Genomic DNA, 24908 nt, shown 5'->3' with positions numbered 1-24908 from the left:
GGCCCCGGGGCCCTGCACCGCCGAGCATTTTCGCTAGAAGAAAGCCTTGTGCATCAAGAGAACGAACTCCGGGGAAAACTCTTCCGGGTCCCCCTCCCTTCGCGGGAACTCCGTTGGAGACCCCCTAGCCATTCTTCCCAGGGGAAGCGCTCCCCCCCGATCCCACCACAGGAGGCGCAGCCTCTACCTGTGGGACAAGGCCCATATCGCCCGATTCCCTCCCCAGGGAGGGGGTCAGCATCCCCAATGAACCCTCCATCCCCGGGGCACAAGCGACACATAAACCATCGGTATTCAGGGCCTGACCGCATTTCCCACAGGCGCGGCAGGCCTGTGAAGTTGAACACGGCTCCATCGGGGACGCGCGTCGCCATGCAGTACAACGGTGCAGGCACAGGCCTAATCCCAGGAACCGTTACCACTGAGACGCGGGAAAAGGTTCCTAGACCGCCCGGGACGAAGGAAGTCTGTGCCGCAAAAAGTGCGCGCAGCCGCGGCGCTGTCAGAGCAGAGGAAAAAAAAAGGGCGCAATCCCGGCCTAACCGCCGAAGGCCCGGCCAGGCGAATTGGGAAAGCAAATGTTGCTTACCTGATGTAACAGGTGTTCTCACAGGACAGCAGGATGTTAGTCCTCACAAATGGGTGACATCGAGGATGGAGCCCTGTACGGAAAACTTTTCTGTCAAAGTTTCAACAAGCTTTGACTGACACTGGCACACTGGGTGCACTGAGCATGCCCAGCCTGCAATTATCCCTGTGAGCCACAGGTGTCTCCCTCAGTCTCGTCTTATAGCTAAAAAGCGCAAGCGAAACTAAAATAAAAGTATACAGACCCAACTCCGCGGGGTGGCGGGCGGGTTTCGTGAGGACTAACATCCTGCTGTCCTGTGAGAACACCTGTTACATCAGGTAAGCAACATTTGCTTTCTCACAGGACAAGCAGGATGGTAGTCCTCACAAATGGGTGAGTACCGAGCTGAGGATGCCCGGGAATGCACCAGATACACCGCAGATGCGCAAAGGCGTAACGACTGAGGTGGAAATGGGAACGGAGGGCATCCGCAACACCATAATGGGTTCGTGGAAGGATGTTGGGTAGTGAATTGAAAAAAGTAAGAGTAGGCGGACTGGCCAAACATGGAGCATGCCGGCTAGTCAAATGTAAGCAATAATAGGCTGCGAAGGTATGGAGAGGACTCCAGGCTGCAACCTGATAAAAAAGTACAAGCAGCAGTAACCAAAGGGAAGCTGTTAAGGCTAAGACGGACACAACAGTATGTGGATACCCACAGTGTTGTAGTGAAATGTCTGCTTGTTGGTAGGAAAGGAAATATAGACCACTTAATCAGAAGGATTAGGTCTGTGTGGCCACTGGAAGTAGCAGCTTGACCCTTGCATGAAGGAAAGAGTCAAGTGGAATTCACATGGAATGCAGTGCAATGTAGATAGAATGTAAGCGCAGCATTACTGTCCAGGAATGTGGAAAACCCAGTCTCTCCCTAGGGCGAGAGAGAGAGGTTAGGAAAAATTAATAGAGTATTTCCTGAGGAAAGGAGATACAACATCTACCTGAAAAGGATAGAAAGTTGAATGCGTAGAACTACTCAGTGGCAGAGGAACGGAGTCAGGTGAGTATGGAAAGAGTGCATAACTCACGGACCCTGCTGGCAGGAATGACATTAAGAGGGAAAGAAGTTCCCTTGCCAAACTGTGGAAGAGAGGAATGGAAAGGCTCAAACGTAGAATGTATGAGACTTATAAGGAGAATATATATGTTCATTCCGTGATTAGAGAAATAGAGGCGGCTTGATCAGTGGATAATCCATGGTAAGCCGACTCAGAGAGGATTACCGAAAACGGGAACCCAACTCCCAAAACGATACACCTCCTAAGAGAAAGGTGTATCTATGTGGAGGATGTCTAGAGAACAGAATCCGAGGGAGTAAGAAAAAATGGTGGAAAAGTAAAAGGGGTAATACCTCTTTTTTTTTTTTTTTTTTTTTTTTAGCGTCAGGAGGTAAAGCCTGCCATATTAAACGGCAAGATTTATGTTTAGAAGGTTTTGTGACGCTACCAGAACCTAAGAACATCAGTAAGTCTATGATTTGGGACTGACTGGTGAGAGAATAAAAGGTTACTGATATGATGGATTGAGAAGTATGGGAAAGCATACTGATCTCAGTCAGGGAGTGGGGAAAAGAATACTGAACCCCATCCCAGTTCAACATTAGAAGAATGCTGGCTACGAGAGGCAGCAGAAGAGATATATTGAAGAGGCCTTTGATGGAAGAAAAGGCATCTAAGGGAACGCATAGGAAACATGTGCAGGGAGCAGAACCTGTGCAACGTATGGAATGATGCAGACGCCGAGGAAAGTTTAGTTAAACTCAGCGTTAAAAGATTTGCCCTGTACACATGTAATTGAGACCATTCGAGAGGATAGAACCTACGTGGAGAAGGTCTGATAGAGCGTTCATTAAATCTCTTAGATATGTGGCCCAAGGACGCATGAAGTGAACAAGGGCCAAGGGTAGAGCTGCGCAGCTGTCTAGCAGAGCAGCTAAGAGGTAATGCGTGCTTATGAGTTGGAAAGCACATTGTCCCTATGCTGTCTGTCTGTATGCACAAAGAATTGTTGCAAAAGCAGTATTGGAAGGCATAAGGGCATAACTCATGGGTGCAACGTCCAGGAAGTTTATGAGAAACTATGCTGGAGTGCAATAGATGCATAATGGGTTGACAGCTTTCAGGAGAAACTTTATAACCCTAAGGAATTGCGAGCATGAGTCGAAGGAGACTAGGTCCTAGTTCGAACTGGGATAAGAATCAGGGACGAAAGCAATGAAACCACTTAGGTCCATTGAGTATAGAATGTCACTGAATATAACCCATAGCAGTTTTGAATTATGAGAAAAATGCATAGTGGGAAGAAACCCCATAGCCCAACCATGAAAAGTTGAAAGGCTGAGGTTATGGAAAATATGCGCAGGGACATATAACAATGTATCAGAATGTCTGTGCGCATGCTGGACAAGAGGGTCTTAAGACTGTGGTGTCCAGAAGTGTTACAGAAGGGATTTATGGCAGTGACAGTAATCCCAGTTAGTAAATGTATAGTGAGTCCTGAAAAAAGTGAGAGCTCCTTGCATGTACTGAAAGTGGTTAGCAGTAGTCTATGCAAGGAAAGTGAATGATGTTACACTCCGCAGAGAAAACAGCATTCACCAACAGTGATGCAAGAGACAGTTCACTTACCGAAGCTGGTGCCAGCGGCAGAGCTTGGGGTTGTAATGTTGACTCACCATAAAGCACATAGAAACATTAAAATAATGTACTTACTGCAGTATGGAGTGATGGTAACCAAAGATACCATTGTACCTGTGACGTCTAAAGAAAGTTGGATTTTCTTAGGTCCAGGATGTGCGGAGAGTAACTATTTTCTGTTAAAAGAAAGAATAGTGCAATTAAAACTCCCCAACCCCCCTCCCTTCTCCCCTCGTAGCGCCTGGGGGAGTGTACCGGGACTTTGGTACAAGGTGGGGTGGCCGCTCTGATATCTGACCAGATGGGAGACCAGGAGGTGTCCCAATGGAGGATATCATGTAGGCTCCTGCAGGTGTGTGAGCGGTAAGTGGTACCCGCATTTCTGTATGCTGTACAAGGAGACACTGAGACCTGTGGCCAGGCCTCAAGGTGGACTTGTACATGGGGCAATGGTTGCTGAATCTCATGTTTAGCAGATCAGCCAATGCAGCTGGACCTTGGTTGGGAGGGAACCAAGAGTCAGAGCATTGGTCGGCACAGGGACTTGTTACTGACAAGAGAAGAAGCCCTGCTGCAATCCCAAGAAGATAGAGGGGTTCTCCTGATATTGTGGCTAACATAGCTAACATAGCGATATGTGACACTAATACAGTTCTAAAAGGCACATGACCCAGAACTTTTCGAACCACGGTCCGAATGGGAGAACACAACTCTATGGGAATGCCGCCGAAGCGGGTACTTACCATCCGACGTGGATCGCCGCAAGACGAGCCGGTGAAGATTGTTGACTCAGACGGTCTCCGGAGTCCTCGAGGGTAAGGCCGGGGACGTAAACGTCCATCTCGCTCTGAAACCCGGTATGGTGGCACAGGTACAGAGGAGACAGGCCAGGCGTGAGTGGCGTTTAGACTGCTAAGTGTAACAGATGGCCATAGTCCCACACCACTTGACGGTGGGGCACGCCAGGAACAGAGGAGCCCTAACGGAACTCATGTTCCCTTCCCTCGTCACAGCGGCTCGATGTGTCGTGACGCCAATGCAGAAGCTGTCGGACCTGGATCCGGAAGTTCTGGATCACCAAGGACTGCCAAAACTGTAGGAACAGTGCTGATGGCAGTGGTGATGTCGCTCTGCCCGAGCGTTGTCCAGCCTGGAGAAGGATGGCACCGATGTGCTGGATGGCGTCAGCGGCGGACGATCACGATGTCGGCGATGATGGGTGCCACGGTGCTCGGCCCGGTCTTTCCCCAGCGCCGAGATGGAAGCCCTCGTCGTCCTGGAAGGCGATCGATGACGAACTGTCAGCACGCCTGCTCTGCTCCTGACACAATGGAGTGTCTTAAGCTAATACGGGGCTTAAAAAAGAACCCAAAGCGTGGAGCAATGTGAGGAGGCGAGGGTATTATGTGGCGGTGCTATGTCGGTATTGACGATATTGAAGGCAACCTAAGGGGCTTCGAGGATATCATCAAAATGGGTATGAAAAATCGTCGATGACTGGCCAGGAGAATGATGACAGTGACGGGCACTGACAGCAGTGGCATAGGTATCTTTGAAACGATGTGGAATCGAATAATCGAAAAACATTGCCGTTATTGAAAAAGATACCGGCATCGACTGAGTCGAAGTCGAATCAATAGGGCGTCAAGGACACCGAAGGAAAACGGAGGTGTCGAGGGCATCGATGCATGGAGGCGGGCATTTATGCCGTTTGTGGCATGGCCACGGGTATCAACTATAGGGCCACAGACGTTGACGGTATCGATTTGGACAGACTCAGATTTCCAAGTGTACATGGCATCGGTGCCCCAGACACGTGTGTCGGTGGCATCGATATGGACACGTATGGAATCGATGGCATGGATCTCCCAGTCGATGAATTCCATCCCGGCATCAACGCCAGTCCTGGAATCGGCATGGGCATCGATGCCAGCCATAAGGCTGGCATTGGCATCAACGCCCATCCACGGAATCGAGCCGGCATGGATACCCACCGATGGGACCCACCTGGGCATCGAATTTCACCGATGGGAGCAGCCTGGCATCGACTGCCCTCGATGGATGCATTCTAACATAGATGCCCATGGATGAAACACCTGGGCATCGGTGTCCATCGATGCAAAAGGACCTGGCACCGATGCCATCGACGGACGGCCATCCGGCACCAATGCCATCGACGGACAAGCCATCCGGCACCGATGTCCATCGATGGGGACCATCCGGCACCGATGTCCACCGATGGGGACCATCCGGCATCGATGCCCACCGACGAATCGATGTGGCACCGATGCCCACCGATGGAAAAGGGCTGGACATCGGTGGGGAGGATGGGGCATTGATGGCATCCCCAAAAGGGGGGGTGGCATCGATGAAGTGACCCTGGGATCGTTAAAAAGTGTCTCGGGCAGCGGTGGCGGCGACCCGAGTATGCATGGCAGTGACTAACAGCGTGTGCGTCAATGGCATGCATCCGGGTAGGGACGGCACCGAGGAAGCCCAAGGAAAAAAAACAGTGCGTAGGAGGAAAAAGCCTGGTAGCACTGAAAGCAAAAAACATGGATAAAGGCATCAGGGCACCGTGGGGGGAGGGGCGCTGATGACATATAAAAGCCCAGGGCGGTTTAGGAGGGTCCCGGTGTAGCGATAGAGTATCGACTGCGTGAGGGTACCAGGGAACGAAGGACTTGAAGCTACAGAGGTCCTAAAGTTAAGGAAAAAATCCCTACCCCACTAGCATAAGCAAGCAGAGTGTCACAGAGATACTCGCAAGCTGTTTAAAGCTAACTGAAAAATGGGGGAAGGGAAGGCTTCAGTCAGTTAACAGCCTTAAGATAGTGACAGGAACCGACCGAAAAATAAGAATTAGTACTCACCGAGCGTCGTAAAAACGTACGCGGAGGGAGACCTGTGCAGGGAAAAGTGTTTTTTGAAGTGAAAAGTTAAGTGTTTCCATGAGGTAATTAGTTAAAAAATCCTCACAGAGCTCCAACCGCTATGCTGACTGCAGAGCGGAAAAAAGAAGACTGAGGGAGACACCTGTGGCTCACAGGGATAATTGCAGGCTGGGCATGCTCAGTGCACCCAGTGTGCCAGTGTCAGTCAAAGCTTGTTGAAACTTTGACAGAAAAGTTTTCCGTACAGGGCTCCATCCTCGATGTCACCCATTTGTGAGGACTACCATCCTGCTTGTCCTGTGAGAAAATAACTTACCACGTTGCCCCTGCCCTACAAAGTACCCCGGAGCCCCGGGAACTGAGGGATCCGAGTTGGCAGGCTCCCCACACGGCCCAGTGGGTCCAGCCCTTCGCACCGATTCCTTACCTAGACCCCAAAGCAGTCGGCAGATGCACAGCTCCACAGCTGACCTTTTTTTTTTCTTTTTTTAAACTTTACTGAAGAAATCAAAAAAATCAAGAAAGGCTCTTGCAAAGGTGGAGGAGCAGCTGCAGCTGTCTTAAAGGGGAAAAAAAAACCAGGAGCCCCTGGCCATCACCCTCTAAGTCGTGGCGGATGAGACCCTGCCAGGGATATCTAATCCCCTGGACGTCCGGCTTCCACTGAGGGATGGCCCACGAAGGTGCCTAACACCTCAGGAAGCAACAACGATGAAAAGAAAAAAATGCTATCTACCTAGCTGAAAAAATTTGAGTAAAGACTGCAGGAGTGTATCTCTACTATCTGCAGGGACTGCAGATGGCACTCTAGTATATATGGCAGTAGGGATGTGAATCGTTTTAGGACGATTAAAATTATCGTCCGATAATTTTAATATCGTCTTAAACCGTTATGGAACACAATACAATACAGATTCTAACGATTTATCGTTATAAATCGTTAGAATCGTGAGCCGGCACACTAAAACCCCCTAAAACCCACCCCCGACCCTTTAAATTAAATCCCCCACCCTCCCGAACCCCCCCCCCAATAACTTAAATAACCTGCGGGTCCAGCGGCGGTCCGGAACGGCAGCGGTCCGGAACGGGCTCCTGCTCCTGAATCTTGTCATCTTCAGCCGGCGCCATTTTCCAAAATGGCGCCGAAAAATGGCGGCGGCCATAGACGAAAAAGATTGGACGGCAGGAGGTCCTTCCGGACCCCCGCTGGACTTTTGGCAAGTCTCGTGGGGGTCAGGAGGCCCCCCACAAGCTGGCCAAAAGTTCCTGGAGGTCCAGCGGGGGTCAGGGAGCGATTTCCCGCCGCGAATCGTTTTCGTACGGAAAATGGCGCCGGCAGGAGATCGACTGCAGGAGGTCGTTCAGCGAGGGTTCCGGCGCCTCGCTGAACGACCTCCTGCAGTCGATCTCCTGCCGGCGCCATTTTCCGTACGAAAACGATTCGCGGCGGGAAATCACTCCCTGACCCCCGCTGGACCTCCAGGAACTTTTGGCCAGCTTGTGGGGGGCCTCCTAACCCCCACGAGACTTGCCAAAAGTCCAGCGGGGGTCCGGAAGGACCTCCTGCCGTCCAATCTTTTTCGTCTATGGCCGCCGCCATTTTTCGGCGCCATTTTGGAAAATGGCGCCGGCTGAAGACGACAAGATTCAGGAGCAGGAGCCCGTTCCGGACCGCTGCCGTTCCGGACCGCCGCTGGACCCGCAGGTTATTTAAGTTATTTGGGTGGGGGATTTAATTTAAAGGGTCGGGGGTGGGTTTTAGGGGGTTTTAATGTGCCGATTTTTCGATTTTTCGATTTTTAACGATTTTTAACGATTTTTCACGATATTTTACCCCCCCAAACGGCAACAATACGATTCCCTCCCCCTCCCAGCCGAAATCGATCGTTAAGACGATCGAGGACACGATTCACATCCCTATATGGCAGTGCCCAAAGTTTTGGTTTTCTGACTCCATCTGCTGGTAGGGATACACAACCCACTTTCCTGGACTGATCCTGGTACGTACAGGGAAAACCCTTTTCTCTCAGGTGCCTCCTCTCAAAAACCAAGCAGTGAGAGAGAAGCTATCCACCCAATCCAAAAATATGGAACCCTGGCACAGTAGATTGTGAAGATGAGCAAGATGCAGCGGCCCATCTACTGCGAGATTGATTAAATCCGCGAACCACAGCCAATGAGGCCATTCCAGCGCCACCAGAATTACTTGCCCCGGATGAACTTCTATCCGTCGCAAGACCTTGCCCACTAGCAGCCACGGCGGGAACACATATAGGAGAATTCCCTGTGGCCACGGGAGGAACTAAAGCATAGACTCCTTGTGCCCCGTGCTCTCTTCCTCAACTGAAGAACTGTGGAGCCTTAGCGTTGTTCCGCGTTGCCAACAGATCCATGCAAGGGACACCCACTGGCAATGAATCAGGAGCATGGCCTCCTCTGACAGCTCCCACTCTCCGGGATCTATCTACCGGTGACTGAGGAAATCCACCTGCACGTTGTCCAACCCTTCTACATGGGAAGCAGCCAGCACTTTCAGATGCCGCTCTGCCAAGTGCACTAACCTCTGGGCCTCTTGTGCCACTGCCTGACTCTTGGTACCGCCCGCCCTGTACAAGAGCAAAAGGCTTGCAATACTAGATGCACCACTCTCGTCTCTAGATGGCTGATGGACCACGATGCCTCCTCTGGAGACCAGTGCCCCTGCTTCACTTGAGTTTGATACATAGCCCCCCAACCGGTGAGGCTGGCATTGGTTGTGACTACTATCCAACTTGGGACTTCCAAGGCTACCCCATGGCTCAAATTGTCCCAACACAGCCACCAATCCAGACTTGACCTGGCACTTTCCGTAAGAGGCAGCAGTAGATGAAAATTGTTCTGATACTGAGTTCCACCTGGAGAGCAAGGTTGACTGAAGTGGCCACATATGAGCAAACGTTCAAGAGGCCAATTCCAACATGGAAGCCATAGACCCAAGAACCTGCAGATAATCTCATACCCTGGGAACCGTATTGCTCAGCAGTCTGCAAATCTGTCCCTGGATCTTGCCTATCCACTTCTTTGTAAGAAGCACTCACCCGAGCATGGTATCGAAGAATGCTCCCAGGAGATCAGTTGTTGGCAGTGAAGAGGCAGAAAAATAATGGCAGTACAATAAGGTTGAACTATAGAAACAGCTGGAATGCTAAACTATACAAAACTCAGAGTCAAGCATTGAATTCATGAAAGAAATACAAGATAAAGAGCATTCAAAATAAGATTCAATTGCTTTTTTCAAAAGAATAGCAGAAAGGTGGACCATCATAACATCCATGTTGAGGATTTTTTAAAATTTTCTTACAACATTCTCGGGTCATGAATATTCATTGGTCCATAGTAGTAAAGTGAATTTATTTTTTTAAGAAGATTTTTTTTGCTTATTAGCAATAATGGTTAATTTCCTTTCCTTATTGCTAATTAGTGCTTAATATGAATATTTTTATTTGCAAAAATATCTTCTTGAAAAAATCATGACCTACAAGAATTCAGTAACATTTTTATTGTAAGTTGCCAAAAACATTGGACTGCTGTGACATATAACTATTTTAAATAAATATGTTACAGTTACTAAAACTAACTAGTCAGATTGGAACGGTCAGTTGGTCTTTTTCTGCTGTTATCAACTCTTGCTATGTTTTTTTTATTTTATGCTATTAAAAACAAGCAAATTTATATCAATAATCATATTAAAGAAAAAAACAGAATTCTAATGCTTACTTTTTATTCATGCCTTCAAGCAGAATAGTCGTAATGCTTTTTAACCTTTCCACAAACTTGGGTATGGCTGCAGTTGCAACACCTACAGTGTTATGAGTTATTAGGGAAATGCAGGCTACAACCTTCACTTGATTCAATTTTTCGTTCAGTTCTTGAAGCCGTGTTTCATCTGTCATCAGTGTCTGGGGAGAGAGAGAGAACAAAACAAAACTGCAAATGAATAGCAAGTATGTTGTACTACAGATCTGGAAAAGCTGCTTTAATAGCATAACAAATCAATCAATAATGCTTGCTATTATGCATAAGAAAATATCAAAGAAATATAATGAAAAGTTGTACATTAATCAAGACAAAGTTTACTATTTGAAGTATCATTTAACAAAAACCTAATCACACACGCACATATTAAAATGAGTTTCACACTTTTGTCTCAGGTACCCATTTAAGACTGTGGCTAGGACTTTTACCTGTCTATAATTTGTTGCTAAGTGCCCTGGTGTAATATGCTCAATAAATGGCAAAATAAATATATTTTAAAATAAATCTCACTCCACGTGCAATTACCCGACTCTCCTCAGTTAATGTAAAGCATATATGTGAGGCAAATAGAGAAGAGAAAACAGATAGAGATAGGATGAAGGAAAAAGCTGTCCAGGGAGGAGGGTGGAGACCCATGGCTAAATCATCCTGCTATCTATAGAAAACACAGTTTACAGTAAGCAAACTTGCTCCCCCCCCCCCCCCCCCCGGATAAACTGGCTGAATCAGCCATGGTCTCTGGGAGTCCCCAGCTAATAACTTCTAGAGCACACCTTTAACTGCGATGTCCTTTGAAGGGGTAAGGAATGGTGTGGACAGCTTATGTATGAGTAGCGAAGTGCAATATTGCCTCTCGCATTGCTGCATCTGATTTAGTCTGCTGCTGGAGGCAATAGTTCGATGTGAAGGTGTGCAGAGAGGACCAAGTAGTTGCCCTGCATATATCCAGAATCTGTACCTCTCTGAAGTGAGTTATGGAGGTTGCAGTGGCTCGGATTTGATGTGCTTACACTCCATCTGGGAGTTTATCCTTGTGCCATGAGTAACACTGGAACAATGAACTCGCCAATGTGCATTTGCGCCATGCTTGCCAGTCTCTAATCAGGTTGAACAAGACAAACAGTTGTGAACTAGGTTTCAGGGACTGAGTTCCTTGAACAAAATAAACTAAAGCTCTTTTACAATCCAAGGTATGAAGGGTTTTTTTTAACTCTCCGTAGCATGCAGCTTCGGGAAGAATGTCAGTAAAGTAACTGTCTGGTTCAAACGAAAGGCTGAAACTATTTTAGAAAGAAAAGTCGGTTTAGTTCGCATGGTGACTTTATCATGGTAGAACTGTAAATAAGGAGAGTAGTGAATTAAGGCCTGTAGTCCGCCAACTCGTCTGGCTGACGTGATCGCTACTAGGAACAAGACTTTCCATGTCAGAAATTTTAATGAGGTGGCGTGGAGTGGTTCAAAAGCCAAGTGCATGAGTCTCTCCAAAACTTAAGTTGATATACCAAGGAACTGCTGGTTTGGTGACCGGGGGATGGAGTCTTATAGCCCCTCTCATGAATCAAGATACCAAGGGATATGTTGAGATAGATTTCCCATGTGAAGAGAGGTGGTATGCTGCAATAGCTCTGAGGTGTACTTTAAGTGATGACACCGCCACATCAGAAGAATACAACCAATGGAGATATTGAAGAATTTGTTCTGGAGAGCTGTGAAGCGGGTCTATCGATGATATGGTACACCACTTGGAATATCTTTACCTGTATAATTGCTTCTTGTAGACGGTTTCCTAGCAGAAATGAGAATATCTTTAATGTCTTTCAGTAGTAGGTGACCTAAGGCTTGCCTTTCAACCTCCAAGCCATCAGATGCAGAGAGGAGTGGAGGGGGTGAAGAAACGTGCCTTCTTCCTGTGATAGAAGGCTTTCCCAGTTCCCTAGATGAACCAGTGCCTGAATGGTTCAAAAAGGATTGGATAAGTTCTTGGAGGAGAAGTCCATTACCTGCTATTAATTAAGCTGACTAAGAAAATAGCCACTGCTATTACTAGCAACAGTAACATGGAATAGACTTAGTTTTTGGGTACTTGCCAGGTTCTTATGGCCTGGATTGGCCACTGTTGGAAACAGGATGCTGGGCTTGATGGATCCTTGGTCTGACCCAGTATGGCATGTTCTTATGTTCTTATGAGGTAGGCATACCATGGTTGTCAGAGCCATGCTGGTGTAATGAGGATGAGGTCTGATTCGTCCGCGATGCATTTTTGTATCACTTGCCCCAACAAGGGTATTGGTGGGTATGCGTAGAACAGGTTCCCCGACTAAGTTAGAAGAAACGCGTCCTGGAAGATCCTGTATTTGCTGGAATAGAGGGAGCAAAACCGTGGTAGTTTTGGGCTGGTCTCCCATGCAAAGAGATTTATGCAGGGTGTTCCCCACTTCCTGAACAGATCGTTCTCTACCTTCTGATTCAACACCCACTTGTGGGGGTGGAATATTCTGCGGAGCCTGTTGGCGTCTGTGTTCCATATCTCTGGCAGATATGTTGCTTGCAGCTGGATGGAATGATTTAAGGCCCACTCCAGGATTAGTACTGCTTCCTTGCAATGAGTCCTTGAACTGGACCCTCCTTCTTTGTTTATATAAAACATGGCTAATTGGTTGTCCGTGTAAACTATCACCCACTTCCCTGTGAGGATACGTATGAAGGTATAGATTGCATTCCAGATAGCTCTCAACTCTAGTACCGTGTTTCTCCGATAATAAGACAGGTCTTATATTCTTTTTTATATCCGGAAAATGGCTAGGGCTTATTTTTAGGGATCGCTTATTTTCAGGGAAACACGGTACTAGGTATCATATGGCTGACCGTGTCGATTTTATTTCGGCTGCCTCCCCCCCCTGAAACGATACCCAAAACCCACCCCAACTCTTCAAATTTACTTCATTGCACCCCCCCCCAAGACTTACCGAAAGTCCCTGGGGGGGGGCCCGAAACCCAGGGGGGGCAGACGGGGGGGGGGGGGGCTGTAAAAACAAAAACAAAAAAAAACCCCAAATCCACTCCAACCCTTCAATTTTACTTCATTGCACCTCCCCCACCCACCCGATCCCCCCAAAAACTTGCAGATATTGCCTGGTGGTCCAGCGGGGGGTTCCGGGAGCGACCTCCTGCTCTCAGGCCGTCGACTGCCAACAATCAAAATGGCGCCAATGGCCCTTTCCCCTTTCCATGTGACAGGCTATCGGTGCCATTGGCTGGCCTCTGTCACATGGTAGGAGCAATGGGCGGTCCAGGCACCGATAGCCTGTCACATGGAAAAGGCAAAGGGCAGCCGACGGCCCGAGAGCTGAAATCGCTCCTGGGACCCCCGCTGGACCACCAGGCAATTTCTGCAAGTTTTGGGGGGGCGGGTGTCGGGAGGGTGCAATGAAGTAAAATTGAAGGGTTGGGGTGGATTTGGGGGTGTTTTTTTGTTTTTACAACCCCCCGTCTGTCCCTCCGGGTTTCGGGTCTTGGGGGGGGGGGGGGGTTGGGCAAGTCTTGGAGTGGAACCATGCATCCACTTAAAAGCTAGGGCTTATTTTTGGAGTAGGGCTTATATTTCAAGCCCTACTCCAAAAATCCTGAAAATCAAGCTAGGTCTTATTTTCAGGGTAGGGTTTATTATTGGGGAAACACGGTAGGTTTTATCTGGAGATTCTTCTCTTGTGGTGACCACACCCATTGGGTTTTTATGTGTAGCACGTGCGCTCCCCAGCCATGAGTGGATGCATCTGTCGTCATGGTGATCTGGTACTCCGGATTTTGAAATTTTGCTCCCATTTCCAGAAATCAGGAGGAAAGCCACCAATCTATGTCTAAGATCATAGAGAGAGATATGAGAATTCAACAAGACATTGGCTGGCTGTGTTGAGACCATTGCGTCTTCAACCTCCACTGAAGGCAATGCATATGAAGACAGGTGTACAGTACGACATATAGTGATGCCACCATATGACCCAGTACTTTGAGAATTTGACGGGCAGAGACTTTCACCTTTAAAAGTAGAAGCTAGTTTGCGAAAAGTTTGGATCCATTCTGCCGGCAGGAAAGCCCTGCAGAGTTTAGTGTTTATCAATGCCCCGATAAACTGGAGGACCTGAGTGGGAATTCAGTGCGACTTCTCATAATTGATTATGAATCCCAATTTCTCTAAGCAGGCTATGGTCTGCTGAAGATATAGAACTTAATATAAATACCCAAAATATTTAACATGAAACAAATTCTGAGTAAATGTATGACCTGTTATACAAGGAAATTCTGTGTGAGATCAGGTGTACCTTCATACGATGCTATTAGTAATATAGCTATCGTGTCTGTAAGCCATACCATTGGGCTTCAAAAATCATTAGGTACCTGAGTCTCTTATCTCTTGTGCTGATTACTGTCCACTTCCACTCTCAATGCTGCTCTTGCATTAAGCCTGGCCAAAATAATAAGGCCTTTTACATCCAATTATGTCACTTATCTTGTACTGCTATTATGGTCCGTCTTGTGCAGCCAACATCTAGACATTTCGGAGCTGCTAGGCTCCTTCTTCAAGGGCTGGATGTTGACAAGAATAACCTGTGGAACGCTGTATATATACGGAAGTGGCACTGTACTGTAGAAAAGGTTTCCTTCTGGCAGATTATGAACGATGTGCTGTCGCTGCGGTCAAATCTGCTCCGCAGTGATTGCTTGTGTTAATTGACCAAAAGTCTATTCAGATGGCCAGAAATTGCATTTCTATGAAAAATAACTATGCTTATATCACTGAAGTTCTGGGTGATGTTCCTGGCTGTCGCCTACAGAACGTGTGCGATTGGTGGCGGCTCTCAGTGGCGAAAAGTGCTACACCTTTAACTGGCCTAGAACTAGCATCATTGGTTTTGAGGAAACCAGGAGCCAATCATCCAGGAACCAATCATCTTGATGCCTTTACTGCGAAGATGGGCCACAGCCACCACTAGGCATTTTATGAACACTCTGGGAGCTGAAGATAGGTTGAATGAAAGTACTTTGCACTGGTAGTGTTTCATGTTCATTTGAAAGCAGGTACCACCATGAGGACGGGTGCATGGGAATATGGGCATAAGCATCTTTGAGATCCAATCGTTGGGCTGAAGGAATGATAGAACGGTTTTGAGAGATGTCATCTTGAATTTCTCCTTCCGGATAAACTTGTTCATAAGAAAATAAGAACATAAGATATGCCATACTGGGTCAGACAAGGGTCCATCAAGCCCAGTATCCTGTTTCCAACAGTGGTCAATCCAAGTCACAAGTACCTGGCAAGTACCCAAACATGAGATAAAACACAAGCTACTGCTGCTTATTAATTATCGTAATAGTTTATGGATTTTAACTCTAGGAACTTATCCAAACCTTTTTTAAACCCAGTTATACTAAATGCTGTAACCACATCCTCTGACAATGAATTCCAGAGCTTAACTATGTGCTGAATGAAAAAGAATTGTCTTCGATTTGTTTTAAATGAGCTACTTGTTAACTTCATGGAGTGCCCTCCTAGTCCTTCTATCATCTGAGAGAGTAAATAGACAATTTACATTAACTTGTTTAAGTCCTTTCATGATTTTGTAGACTTCTATCATAACCCCCCTCAGTCGACTCGTCTCATAACTGAACAGCCCTAACTTCTTTAGCCTTTCCTCATAGGGCAGCCATCCATGACCCTTATCATTTTGGTCGCCCTTCTCTGCATTTTCTCCACTGTAACTATATCCTTTTCGAGATGTGGTGACCTAAATTGCACACAGTATTCAAAGTGTGGTCTCATCATCTAGTGAAACAGAAGCATTACGACATCCTCCATTTTATTTGCCATTCCCTTCCTAATAATTCCTAACATTCTGTTTGCTTTTTTGATCGCCACAGCACACTGAGCCAACGATTTTCAATGTACTATACATTATGACACCAAGATTTCTTTCCCGAGTAGTAACCTAACATTGTGTAACTACAGCAAGGGTTATTTTTCCCTATATGCTTCACTTTGCACTTGTCCACGTTAAATTTCATCTGCCATTTGGAAGCCCAATCTTCCAGTCTCGCAAGGTCCTCCTGCAATTCAACACAATCCACTTGAGATTTAACATAATTTTATGTCCTCCGCAAATTTGATCATCTCACTCATCATACCCCTTTTCAGATCATTTATAAATATATTAAAAAGCACTGGTCCAAGTACAGATCCCTGAGGCACTCTACTGTTTACCTTTTTCCACTGTGAAAACTGACCATTTAATCCTACTCTCTGTTTCCTGTCTTTTAACCAGCTTGCAATCCACAAAAGGACATCGCCTCCTATCGCATGACTTTTTAGTTTTCTTAGAAGCCTTTTATGCTGGAATTTGTCAAAAGCCTTCTGAAAATCCAAATGCACCACATCTACCGGTTCACCTTTGTCCACATGTTTATTTACCCCTTCAAAAAAATGTAGATTTGTGAGGCAAGACTTCCCTTGGGTAAATCCATGTTGACTGTGTACCATCAAATCATGTCTATCTAAATGTTTTGTGATTTTATTCTTTATAACAGTTTCCACAATTTTTCCTGGCACTGAAGTCAAGCTCACCAGTCTATAGTTTACCGGATCACCGCTAGATCCCATTTTAAATATAGGGGTTACGTTGGCCAACTTTCAGTCTTCAGGTACATTGGATGATTTTAATGATAGGTTACAAATAAATAGAAATAGGTCTGAAATTTCATTTTTTAGTTCTTTCATAACCCTGGGGTGTATACCATCCGGTCCAGGTGATTTACTGCTCTTCAGTTTGTCAATCAGGCCTACCATATCTTCCAGGTTCACCATGATTTGGTTCAGTTGATCTGAATCATAATCCATGAAAACCTTCTCCGGAATGGGTATCTCTCTCCAACACCCTCTTCAGTAAACACTAAAGCAAAGAAATTGTTTAATCTTTCTGTGATGGACTTATCTAAGTGCCCCTTTAACCCCTTGATCATCCAACTCGACTCCCTCGCAGGCTTTCTGCTTTGCATATATTTTTAAAAGTTTTTATTGTGAGTTTTTGCCTCTATGGCCAACTTATTTTCAAATTCTCTCTGAGCGTGTCTTATCAATGTCTTACATTTAACTTGCCAATGTTTATGCTTTATTCTATTTTCTTCTTCTGGATCCTTCTTCCAATTTTTGAATGAAGATCTTTTGGCTAAAATAGTTTCTTTTACCTCACCTTTTAACCATGCCGGTAATCATTTTGCCTTCTTTCCACCTTTCTTAATGCGTGGAATACATCTAGATTGTGCTTCTAGGATGGTATTTTTTTTTTAACAATGTCCATGCCTGTTGCACACTTTTTACCTTTGTAGCTGCACTTTTCAGTTTTTTTCTATTTTTCTCATTTTGTCAAAGTTTCCCTTTTGAAAGTTTAGCGTTAGAGCCGTGGATTTACTTGCTGTTCCTTTTCCAGTCATTAATTCAAATTTGATCATATTATGACCACTATTGCCAAGCGGCCCCACCACCATTACCTCTCTCACCAAATCCTGCGCTCCACTGAGAATTAGATCTAAAATTGTTCCCTCTCTCGGTTCCTGAACCAATTGCTCCATAAAACTGTCATTTATTCCATTCAGGAACTTTATCTCTCTAGCATGCCCTGATGTTTCACTTACCCAGTCTGCCCCCCCCTTTCTTGGGGTTGAGGAATTATTGAGAGTAAACCCCTCCCCGATTGCACTGACCCTGAGGCAGTTGTTGAATGACATGTTGTTCGAGAAGTGCTTGTTCTTCCTGCCGAAGAAGAATCTGATTTGATGATCTCCAGGAGACTGAGATTGGGCAGGTGGGGGGTTAAGCGGAAATTCAGTTGATAACCATTCTGTACCTCACTGAGAACCCAACGGTCCGATATTATGGAGGACTATTCCTGGTAATAGAAGGAAATTCTTCCACCCATCGCTGCTGAGGGCTGTAGCCTTGTCTTCCTCAAAAATTTTTGCTGCGGTTTTTGGTTTGGGCCCTGTGACTGCTTCTGCTGTCATGGGGCTCTTGGGCAATTCCCTGGCTATGATGTTGAGGCTGTTGCCTCAGGGTTTGATGTTGGAGGCTGATAGGGAGGAAACAACCTGTACTGGCACCGTTGGTAGAATGGCCTTTTATCGGTCTGATAAAATCGTTTGGAGGGATACTGTTCCATAGGAGACGTGAGCGGAGAAACTTCTGTACTTTGTTCTTTTAGCTGCGACACTATTTCACACAGGCTGTCTCAAAAATTGTCAGAACGTTCACATCCCCTTTTGAGCCTGGTGGACTAAGATCTTGGCCGGTGGTACCCTCTACACCCTCATCCCCGAGGGGGGGGGGGGAAGGGGGGATGGAAGGGATCGCGTGGAGACATTGTCCTCTGATTTGTCCGAGGGAATGTCACTCTGAGGGGTGGCTGGCATAGAAGCAAGGAAGTTCTTCAGGGTATCTGAAATCTGAGACATAGCCTGCGAGGCTGCTCCACCACCCTTGGGAAGAGGAGGATGTCTGTCTGTCCATGTGGCCTTGGAGCTTGTGGCCGGCTAATCCCAGATGGGGTCTTCCATCCAGTTGTAAATGATGACAGTGCTGCCAGAAGGATGGAAGAATCTGGTCCCCTTTGTCGTGATTGGACATACAGCCCTGAATGGAATTTGTTCTGCTTCATCAAGAGTTCTTGCAAACTGAGGCCATTCACATCTGCACTGGGACACCTGCAACAGGCCTGTACATATACTATCCCTTGATGAAGGAGAGGAAGATCTCCCTGAAACCCTGAGGACTTCCACCTTGGAATTAACTTCCAGCTCTTCAGGAGTGACTACCACTTGTAGATTTTGATGCCACTGGGTCTGGGTATCACCTTTGGAGTGCCTCTTATCCTTATGTTTCATATGCATTGGTGACTTCGATGAAGGACAGTCCGATGAAGAGCAGTCATCCTACTTTTCGACTTATGCGTCGATGATAATTTTTGGATCAGTGCCGAATTGTGCTTCGTTGTTCTTCCTGCGCCGGACGCTTCTTTGCGTTGTGTGCCAAGCGACTTGGCACCAAGCGTCCCTTTAAGTCATGCGTCGATCAGCGCCGTACTTGGACTTTTTTGGTGGATCCAACTCCAGCACTGCTGTTCTGGATTTCGACTATGCAGAGGGTCATTTGGGGGTTTATCTCACGAAACCATCATACCCAGATCCTTATTAGGGGTTTCCACTTGGCTACATTTGACCACGGGTTCTAGCGATGTGGATCTTTTACCTGGTGCTGGTTTCCAGGATTTCGATGCTGTCAATGACTATGTGGAGCGGTGAGTCAGGGCATACGATCCCAACGGGTCACTTCTCAACTTGGCTATTTTTTCAGCTCGCTGCCACTGGGCTCGTGGGGACATCCTGCCGCAGTCGCGACAGGATGCCTGGTCATGGTCCAGTCCCAGGCACAGGTAGCAATAATTATGTCTGTCTGTGACGAGCATAATTTTGCCACACTGACAGTATTTAAATCCTAGGGCTTTCAGAGCCATGTTAGCATTGAAAATGCTGTTTGGGATACACAAAGCATGTAGGAATTAGAGAAAAAGCCAGAAAAGAGGCACGAGAGAGATTTAGCCGTGACAGTGAGCTGCGCAGGAATAACGAAAACTGAGGAGAGTCTGGTAATCGCATGGGAACAGCCACGCAGGTGCGCAAAGCACAGCTCTGTATTCTTGGAGAGAGTTTCCGCTCAGGCCGCCAGGGGGACATCCCAGAGAGCATGGCTAATTCAGCCTGATTATCTGAGGGAGAAATAAAGCAATATATATATCTGTGGCACTTGCTGTGTGTATGTGTGTGTATATATATATATATATATATATATACACACACACACACACACAGCAAGTGCCACAGATATATCCAGAAGATATCAATACCCATTCACTCACTGCTGTATATATATTTTTTTAATGTTACATGTTTTTTCTTCCTAGACAATTATATTTGGGGCAGGCCTGTGGTTTCCTCTGTTTCTGTCATTCTATTTACCATTTCCTGGGACTCCTCCCTTCCTCTGCCATATTTAGATAATGGAAATTTTCATTCCATAAATAGATGAAAGAGTTTGGCTACCAACAGGGGAAAAAGCAGAGTAATACCCTGATGACCATATTTTAAACTACATATTGCAAAACTATTTTTAAAAGCATTTTCTATTAATTCTCTAAACTAGAGAGGTACAAAAAAAAAAGTCAAATTGATTTCAGAGTCATTTTAAAAGAACATTAATGAAGACCTTATTCAACTTTGGCATTTTATTTTAATGACCTTTTTTTTTTTTTAATTATAAGCATGAACTAGTAACAATGAAACGTTCATAAAAGATGACGAATGAAGATATATAAATACAATTTATAGACAATATACAATGTATTTATCTAAAGACAGCCTATAAACCTAGGAAACAAAAGTTTAGCAGTGTCTGAATGTAAGCTGCTTCTCAAAGTCTATTTTGTTACCTCTGGTAGTGCTTTTTTCTGATAATCCCCCTGCAGCAGTTTCAAATAACCATTATTTAGCACCTGTGTTGGACTCAAGTTGCTACCAGAGCTTTGCTCAGCACCAGCAGATGGCAAAGTTGACAATACATCTTCTATAGATTCCTTTATCCATTCAGTTGTTTGAGCAAGAGCATCTGAAAATGAAAGAAAAGTTTACTGCTTATATTAACCAGGATCTGTGTGTTCTCCGAGTATAAGTATAACCTGCCCTCCAGAAATGAAGATGCGCCAAAATATTCTGTATTAATCAGAAAAGGTCCTTAAAAATCACAGTCTGATAATCACTGGGTGAGAACACAAAAAACTAACATCAATTGGGGAATACGTGTGAAGAGGTTTATAAATCTTGAACCATGGATATGAAATCTCAGTTTTTATTTTCTGAATGACATAATATCACTTAGCACTGATATATTTCTGATGTGTGATCTCCACATCCATTTTAGAAATGACAAATCACGTCTGAAAAAGTATAAATTGCAAGGTGATGCTCCTTCCTCCTATTTTTACTATTCTCTTCACCCTTTCATCTGCACCACCTTGTGGCCCCTTGGTCTCCCTCTCCATTCTCAGGTCAAAGTACAGATGCACTAAGCTACTGTTCCCTCCCCCAGTGAGGGCCAAAGACCACAGATCCTTCTCGCCCACACTCAGTGGGGCTAAGGGTCCCAGAACGAGAAACAGCTGGCAGTTTGCTAAAAACCCAGAATTAAAGCTTTCAAATCAGAAATTCCCAGGTCTGCCTACAAGTAACTCAATAAACCACGTTTCATGCTACGAAACAAATATGAAGGAAATTGATTGTGGAGGTAAGGAATGGGAAGGAGCCCTTTTTAATATAAGGACCAAAGTCTTGGATCTCATGAGATGTGCCAGCAATGAAATGCTTGCATTCTACAGTGAACCAGAGAGACTTCTTGGGCATTCAGCCTCTTCAGGCTCGATATTATACCTACTTGGTGTTTTATCTAGAATTTCCTGGAACTTTGTTCTTTCATATTCAATTATTTGCTGTTGAAGATGGGGTCGAAGGTTCTGAATAGTATAATTGATCATATCCATTTTCATTAGATCCAATACTTGAAAAATGTCTCTGAAAGGTAAAAATAAATATTTCAAAATATACAACAGTGACCTGGAAACACCTGACCTGATTTTGAAGGGATTTACGCACGTAAATAAGCTTCTGAAAATTTCCTGGGGGTTTGTGCGCGTAAAAGTATATGCAGAAACAATTCAGTGTGTACTTTCCTCGCACTAAAAAGAGGCATTTTGGAAACGGAGTTGCAGTGTGCAGAACTTTGATTTTTGAAAATGAGCACATATTTCTATGTCTACCCATTTACACTTGTTAACAAGCAGGTGCAAATATGTGCATGCATGCAGCGTTGGGTTCCACAAGGATCTGCTAGTTTTCTAAGCAGCCTTATTCATGAATCCACTTGGAAAATTTGGGCTACATCGTACATGCAATCTTTAGCCCTCCGCTAAAATCAGAATGCTGTACACAGCCACATATAAACTAAATTAATTGCATTATCCGTAAAGTCTCCTTAACATGAAGATGTTTAGGAATGTGGTTCAGAATTATATAACTACATGCTTTTATTTTTAGTTATTTATTTTTTTAGTATTTATGTCATAAAGCGGTACTTCACAAACTTTTCAAATTCACGGCACACCCACATTAACAAACATGTTGTGTGGCACATCAGCTTCCACAGAGCAGGCATTGTGATCATGTGGAGGACTCGTACGGTCAAAAGAAGAATTACGGAATTACTGTAAGCCTCACTAACCTTTCTTCCGAATATAAAAATAAAGGGAGAGAGGGAGCAGAGATACACATATAGACCCGTCATAACGAAGCAGTGTTCAAGTGATTTTTGAAAGTAACTGATAACCTTGTGTCAGGGTAGGAGGTTCTGACGGCTTCCCCACACTACCAGCTTTAAGCAAATACAATTACATACAATGTTTCTGCTTTGTCCTGCACACAGAAGGAACCGGAGTCCAAGAGTGGGGCACGTCTAGATTTGCCAATAGGCACACTAGGCCTAGATGGATAAAAATCTGGGGGACAACAGAATTATTGTCTCCCAGTTGTGCTGAATCTCACTCAGCAAGAACAACCCTCTGCATCCTGCTCCCTCGCCTTCCATCTCAGGCAGTGTGCAGGGAACAGGAGAGGACGAGATGAAGATGGAGGACAGGAAAGAGCAAAGAATAGCTCTTCTGCTCCTTAATCCAACCCCACCCCTCCCAGGCAGTATGCAGAGAACAGGAGGGGAAGGCAAAAGCCCAGGCAATAAAGCAGAGCAGGGAAAAAAACCCAAAAATTATTCTGCTCCCTAATCCAGCATCATCTCCCCTCCTGTCCCATTACTACCATTGTGCTCCTTTACCCAGATGACTTTCTCACTTGCTGGCTTACTTAACATGGACCTAAATTTTTATAATTTAATGTAAAAAATGGTAATCTTTTCCAATTCGTCCTGCAGAATCTACCACTGAGCTGTTTCTTGAAACTGTGGGGCTATGCCTTAGACCTCTTTTCTGACTCTGGGGTGGGGGAAGGAGTGGGGACAGTTCCAACAGTGTCTAGGCCAGCCAAAAACCATTGCTGGAGTGGGAAGGTCTGTTTACGGCGAGGGACTGAGGGCATGGAATACAGAGAGGAGTCGTCCATCCATGGTGAGGAATCAAAGGAGCAGAAGTCTCCAGGCAGTGAGGAAGGGAAGGAACAGGAAGATCTGCATGGCAAAGGAAATGTATGGGTAATGAGTGGGGGAGCAAAACTAATATTTATCTGCATATTATGATTCCTCTAACTACACCTGCTTAAAGCTCGTAGTGTGGAGCAAATTGGGGTGGGAAGGTCACCAGAGCCTCCTATCTTGGCTCACACATGCCAGTTAATTTCAGAAATCACCGGCATGCTGCTCTATTGTGATGTGTCCATTTATGTCTCCGCTCCGTCTCTCTTTCTCCACATAATTAAATTTGAAAGAAAGATTGATAGAGTGTCCAGTGCTTCGTAGCTCTTTTTTTTAGCCAGAAAAGTCCCCTCCATGTTCACTCCGCCTGCTCCGCGGTGCGGCACACAACATTTTTGTTACTGAAGGGGTGTGCCTTGGACTTGAACAGGTTGGGAAACACTGGTGGAACACAAACAGTAAGCCACGGCCCCAGTTTACTAAATATGGTAAAGACTGGCAGTAACGCTCGTAATATACACTACCAGCTTTACTTTTAGAGCACTGGAGGATGCCACTGAGAGCACAGCAAAGACACTAGAGGCTCCCCGCATGGTCTGGGGGGAGGGGTTCCAGGTAGGGTGTGAGGGCGGAGTTAGCAGTGCCCCCCATATATAGGGGGGAGGCATCGATCACTTTGGCCCTTGATATTTTTTTCAGTTCTTTTGGGGAGACTCGATGGGGAGTGAGGGACTGGGTGTTATGCCCCCATATGCTTTTAATTCTTTTGGGGAGGTGAAAAGTGGTTGGGCCTGCTGACTGAAGCTTTTTCCTTTTTTTTGGCTTAATTAGCTCTATACTTAATATAACAAGTTAAATTCTAAGTTATTGAAGTAAATACCTACCCTGATAGCTTAGGACTGCTCTCCACCATAACCAGACTGAATGCCAGCAGCATTACCTGTCTAAGTTTAAGCCCTGCCTTCTAATTGCCCCAGCATTGCTTCTTTTTTAATCCGGCTACGTTTTAGCCAGGTAATGACTTATCCAGCTACAACTTAGCCAGGCAGTGGGTAGAAATCTTAAATGCACAGTTTTGTCCAGTTAAGTCACAATAGCTTAGTCAAACAAATCCTTTTGAATATTGACCTTTATGCATACATATACATGTGTGTGTTTGTGTATGTATATATACACACACACATACACACAGTGTGCAAATTATTGTTGCTAGCTGGATTGCCCAGGGGTTTGTATAAAGACTTCTGCAATTTAGCATATTCATAAATGATTTGAAGAAAGGAACGATGATGAGGGTGGTGACCAAATTTGCAGACGACACAAAACTGTTTAGAGTTATTAAAACAGTAGAGGACTGTGAAGAATTTCAGAAGGATTTTGTCAGATTAGGAGACTGGACTTCTAAATGGCACATGCAATTTAATGTGGACAAGTGCAAGGTAATGCACGTAGGGAAAATAATCCCAACTACAGGTACATGATGGGGTTCCATGTTGGGGAATCACCACCTAGGAAAAGGATATTGGAAAATACCTGGAAATCTTAGGTTCAGTGTGTGCTGGCGGTCAAAAAGGCAAATAGAAAATTACCGGTAGGTACTTTTTGGAAAGGAAGAGAGAATAAAACTGAGATCATCATAATGCCTTTGTATAGATCCATGGTGCGAC

The 24908-nt window shown here is 45.5% G+C and overlaps 1 protein-coding gene across 2 annotated transcripts in view; it reads right to left on the bottom strand.

Moving 5' to 3' along the window:
• TCP11L2 (t-complex 11 like 2) overlaps nucleotides 1-24908 on the bottom strand; it is a 153522-nt gene that overhangs the window by 7263 nt on the left and 121351 nt on the right. For both annotated transcript variants that reach the window (XM_029599741.1, XM_029599740.1), the window contains exons 6-8: nucleotides 21481-21617; nucleotides 20483-20658; nucleotides 9915-10096 (exon numbers count right to left, since the gene is read on the bottom strand). In XM_029599741.1, the coding sequence (XP_029455601.1) occupies nucleotides 9915-10096; nucleotides 20483-20658; nucleotides 21481-21617 (495 nt within the window). The remainder of the gene's footprint in view (nucleotides 1-9914; nucleotides 10097-20482; nucleotides 20659-21480; nucleotides 21618-24908) is intronic.

Source organism: Rhinatrema bivittatum, chromosome 4, assembly GCF_901001135.1.
Source record: "Rhinatrema bivittatum chromosome 4, aRhiBiv1.1, whole genome shotgun sequence".
In the NCBI taxonomy this organism is placed as follows: Eukaryota; Metazoa; Chordata; class Amphibia; order Gymnophiona; family Rhinatrematidae; genus Rhinatrema; species Rhinatrema bivittatum.
This window is presented reverse-complemented; position numbering and strand designations above follow the sequence as displayed.